General features: G+C 34.7%; 1 protein-coding gene across 1 annotated transcript; it reads left to right on the forward strand.

Annotated features, from left to right (window-relative positions):
* The first annotated feature begins 621 nt into the window (after positions 1-621).
* On the forward strand, positions 622-2,975 carry LOC102659608 (serine/threonine-protein phosphatase 7 long form homolog). Its single transcript, XM_041009112.1, has 2 exons — positions 622-1,745; positions 1,828-2,975. The coding sequence occupies exons 1-2, from the start codon at positions 1,335-1,337 to the stop codon at positions 2,002-2,004; spliced, it is 588 nt and encodes a 195-aa protein (XP_040865046.1). The 5' UTR covers positions 622-1,334; the 3' UTR covers positions 2,005-2,975.
* Positions 2,976-5,224: the final 2,249 nt, after the last annotated feature.

Here is a 5,224-nt window from a genome sequence, read left to right on the forward strand (position 1 = left end):
TTTTGCATTTCAATATTTGTTTGTATTATAAATAATTTGTTAGTCCATATTTTATTCAATTATTTATTTGTTAATTGTAGAAAAAAAATTACTAATAAATTAAAGTTTTCTTCACATGTATTTTAATTTATGTATAGAATATATTAAAAATTGACCAGTTTGATTTTTTACAAATTTATTGTTATATATTTAAAGTTTACTAATAAATTAAACTTTTCTTCACATGTATTATATTTTATTTTGCAGTAGCAATGACATCTTCATCATCATCTTCATCACATATTAACATTAAATCTAGCCCCATCGATACTGATGTATTATGGATGCAACCTAAGCATGTTTCAGAACATGTTTGGAATGGGGAAGAAGAAAGGAAATTACATATCAGACGAGCTGTCCCCACGTATCAAGGGGAAGAACAAATTCCAGAACAAATTTTTCCTTTTCTTCAACAATCTGGTTTCGGGTGGATTATCAAGATGGGTTTCTTAAAAATAAATGTCTCACTAATTAGTGCTCTGATAGAAAGATGGAGGCCGGAAACACATACGTTTCACATGAGATGCGGAGAGTGTACTATCACTCTACAAGACGTCTATGTGTTGTTAGGTATAAGTGTGGATGGTTTACCATTAATCGGTCCAACAAATCTTGATTGGGCTGATTTATGTGAGGAATTATTGGGAGTCAGACCACAAGAAGGTGAAATTAAAGGTAGTGTAGTTAAATTAAGTTGGCTGGCTCACCATTTTGATCAAATTAATAATGACGACGACGAAGAACAAGTACGAAGGTTTGCCCGTGCATGGATACTGAGATTTATTGGAGGTGTCTTGTTCGTTGACAAAACCAGTAACAGAGTTTCGGTAAGGTACCTTCAATTTTTACGTGACTTTGAAGAATGTGGCAGATATGCATGGGGAGTTGCCATACTTAGTTTTCTATACAGAGAGATGTGCAGTGTCACCGATTATAAACTAAATCAATCGGAGGTATGTGCATCTTACTACAATTGTGGGCATGGGAACGATGTCCCACCTTGGCTCCAAAGAGGACTCCTTCCCAAATAGAAAATACACCACTAGGGCACAGGTCAGTCATTTTTAACAGCGTCTTTCATTTTAATAGAATAAATGGTTTTAGGGTATATTAAATTTTATTCTTTGTAGGTGGCTGCGACGTGGAAACCAACATATCGGCAATGATGATGTGAAAGTTTTTCGTCGCAAGTTCGATATTATGAAACGTCATGAGGTAAGAACCATGCTATTGTATTTGTAAAATAAAAAATTATATGTCTTATTTTACTACAATGTTCACAACTATGTTGTTATATGCAGTTTGTGTGGGAGCCTTACCCATCAACCGTTATGTCATTGTTGCCTCCCGTTTGTTTAGTCGGAAGTCTCGCGTGGTACGCGGTGGTGCCACTAATTTGTTTCCAAGTTATTGAGTGGCACCAACCGGACAGAGCCTTGAGACAATTTGGGATGCAGCAACCAGTTCCAGAGTCTCCTTCACAACCCCTAAACATTCATGGCATAACATTAAAGGGGAAACATGACGAAAATTGGGGGCAATTGTTCGCCCCAATGATTCAGCAGTGGAATAATCGCCATGCATTTAGGGTCGACGCTTATCCCCGACAAGAAGGCCTATTGAGTTTTAACTCGGACTACATGGTCTGGTATAGGCGAAAGACAAAGATGTTTGTTGACCCAGAAAATGCAAAGACGGCTACATTGGTATTTTTTAATTTTTTTTCAAATTTTAACTTGAACTTTTATTTAATGATGGCCATTAATTTTCTTACCCTTATAAATGCAGGGTGAAGTTGCGGAGGCATTACAATACATGGTGTCTCCTCAAGGGAGGAAAACATGCACATTTGATGATCTCGTGCCTTATGTGGAAAAAATTACAATTTTATCCGAAGAGCAAGAGAGAGTCACTGAGCCAGTGTCACATGGTCCCGCATCAGAGCGTCAATTTCCCGCACAATAGTTTCACATGCTTCAGTCAAGTATTGAAACTCAGGGGATAGACAGAAGAAGGGACACTGTTGAAGCGGAAGAATATTCCCAACAAATGGCGGAGCGTGGCCATGGAATGTATTACACGCCACAAACATTTGCTGAGTATCCGACACAGATGTATCAGTATCCTTTTCAGGGTCATGACACTGATACTTCTGCAACCCAACAATCGTTCGGTGGTTTTGCGGAAACACAAGCTCATTTTTCATGGCCCACAATGACCCCTTCACAGCAATATCATGGGCCAATTCCAACACCTAATGCCCCATTAGGAACACAATGGAATGTACCGGGACAAATACCTAATACGGGTGACTTATTCGGTGTTGATTTGCGTCACGCATTTTCTGCGGAGGCTGACGAAGAAGAAGCGGGGAGGCATCGGGGCAGAAGAAATCCTGATTGCCAAGCACGAAGATGGGATCGACCATGTGGCACATCCTCACGGCATCACAGACACCAAAATGAATGATTTGCATGTCTCCGTTGATTAAGGCTTTGTTGTATATTTGTAATTTGACATTGATGGCATAATGTATGATATTCAGTTTATTAAGGCTTACTTATGGATAGAATTTATGTCCCGTATCAAACTATAATAATCAATGAACCCTAAACCAAATAACAAAGGTAGCCAAAAGGAAAAAACTAATGTCTCTAAGTAACGATGAACTTCAATGTGAAGTAAACCCTAACCCATAAAACATAAAAACTAACCCATAACCCTTAAAATAGAAAAACTAACCCTAACCCGTAACAAATAAGCACTTAGCCCTAAACTGTTCGGAACTAAACCCTAAATCCTAAAATACAAACCTAACCCTAAACCCTAAAAATTAGCCCTAGCCCAAAAATGTTCAGCACTAAACCCTAACCAAAAATAAAAATAACCTAACACTCACCCATAAAAATTAGTCCTAAACCCTGAAATTTTCATAACTAAACCCTAACCCTAAAATAAAAAAACTTAGCCCTAACCCGTAAATAAAAAAATTAACCCTAACCCTAAAATAAAAAACCTAACCCTAACCCCCTAAACATTAGTCATAACCCTAAAATGTTCAGAACTAAACCCTAACCCTAAAATAAAAAGCTAACCCTAACCCCCTAAACATTAGTCCTAACCCTAAAATGTTCAGAACTAAACCCTAACCATAAAATAAAAAACCTAACACTAACCCCTAAAAATTAGTCCTAGCTCTAAAATTTTCATAACTAAACCCAAACCCTAAAATAAAAAAACTAAACCTAACCCTAAAAAATAAGAACTAAACCCTTACCCTTAAAAAAAAGTAATTTTATTTCAACTTCTAAATGTAATTTTATTTCATTAGAAGTACACATTCAAAAAAAGTTATTTTATTTCAACTTCTAAATGTAATTGTATTTCCCTCAAAAATAAGACCTAAACCCTTACCCTTAAAAAAAAGTAATTTTATTTCAACTTCTAAATGTAATTTTATTTCATTAGAAGTACACATTCAAAAAAAAGTTATTTTATTTCAACTTCTAAATGTAATTGTATTTCCCTCAAAAATAAGACCTAAACCCTTACCCTTAAAAAAAAGTAATTTTATTTCAACTTCTAAATGTAATTTTATTTCATTAGAAGTACACATTCAAAAAAAAGTTATTTTATTTCAACTTCTAAATGTAATTGTATTTCCCTCAAAAATAAGAACTAAACCCTTACCCTTAAAAAAAAGTAATTTTATTTCAACTTCTAAATGTAATTTTATTTCATTAGAAGTACACATTCAGAAAAAAGTAATTTTATTTCAACTTCTAAATGTAATTTTATTTCCCTAAAAATAAGAACTAAACCCTAACCCTTAAACTAAAAAACTTAGCCCTAACCACTAAATAAAAAAATTAACCCTACCCCTAAAATAAAAAACCTTACCCTAACCCCTAAGAATTAGCCCTACCCCTTCAATGTTCAGAACTAAACCCTAACCCTAAAATAAAAAACCTAACCCTAACCCTTAAGAATTAGCCCTAACCCTAACCCTAAAATAAAAAAAACTTAGCCCTAACACGTAAAAAATAAGAAGTAACCCTAACCCTTCAAATTAAAAAAATTAACCCTAGATCTAAAATAAAAAAACTTAGCCCTAACCCATAACAAATAAGAAGTAACCCCTAGCCCCTAAAAAATAAGAAGTAACCCTAACCCTTGAAATTAAAAAAATTAACCCTAGACCTAAAATAAAAAAACTTAGCCCTAACCCATAACAAATAAGAAGTAACCCCTAGCCCCTAAAAAATAAGAAGTAACCCTAACCCTTCAAATTAAAAAAATTAACCCTGGACCTAAAATAAAAAAACTTAGCCCTAACCCATAACAAATAAGAAGTAACCCCTAGCCCCTACAAAAATAAGAAGTAACCCTAACCCTTCAAATTAAAAAAATTAACCCTAGACCTAAAATAAAAAAACTTAGCCCTAACCCATAACAAATAAGAAGTAACCCCTAGCCCCTAAAAAAATAAGAAGTAACCCTAACCCTTCAAATTAAAAAAATTAACCCTAGACCTAAAATAAAAAAACTTAGCCCTAACCCATAACAAATAAGAAGTAACCCCTAGCCCCTAAAAAAATAAGAACTAACCCTAACCCTTCAAATAAAAAAACTTAGCCCTAATCCCATAGTTCTAAACACTAAAACCTAAGGCTAAGACCCTAAACACTAAACCCTAAGGCTAAGACTGTAAACACTAAACAAAAATACTTAGACACTAAACCATAATGACTAAGTCCATAGTTTGTCATTGTAGATAGTTAAAAAAAATAAGGTAGACAAAATACTTAGACACTAACGTTTCTAACTAACGATCAACACCAATGTCACTCAACATCGATTGATCCACTCCATTTATTTGAACTTCTAAATGTAATTTTATTTCATTAGAAGCACACATTCAACAAAAACTAACTGACGATTTCATTGAAGACCAACAAGTAAATACATTGAACAAAACCTAAAGCAATACAAGTCAGTCATGTAACATACATAAATCAATTAAATGAATTACTCCCACGGTCAGATTGCATTGGACATCGGCGCCTATTGTGCCCTTCAGCTCCACATCTACTACATTTTTTTCGGTGGTCAGATGGTTCGACCCAATCCATCTCATTCCTTATCCTTGTTGATTTTGGCCGACCTTTCGCACGAATTGTAGTTG

Source organism: Glycine max, chromosome 14, assembly GCF_000004515.6.
Source record: "Glycine max cultivar Williams 82 chromosome 14, Glycine_max_v4.0, whole genome shotgun sequence".
NCBI lineage: Eukaryota > Viridiplantae > Streptophyta > Magnoliopsida > Fabales > Fabaceae > Glycine > Glycine max.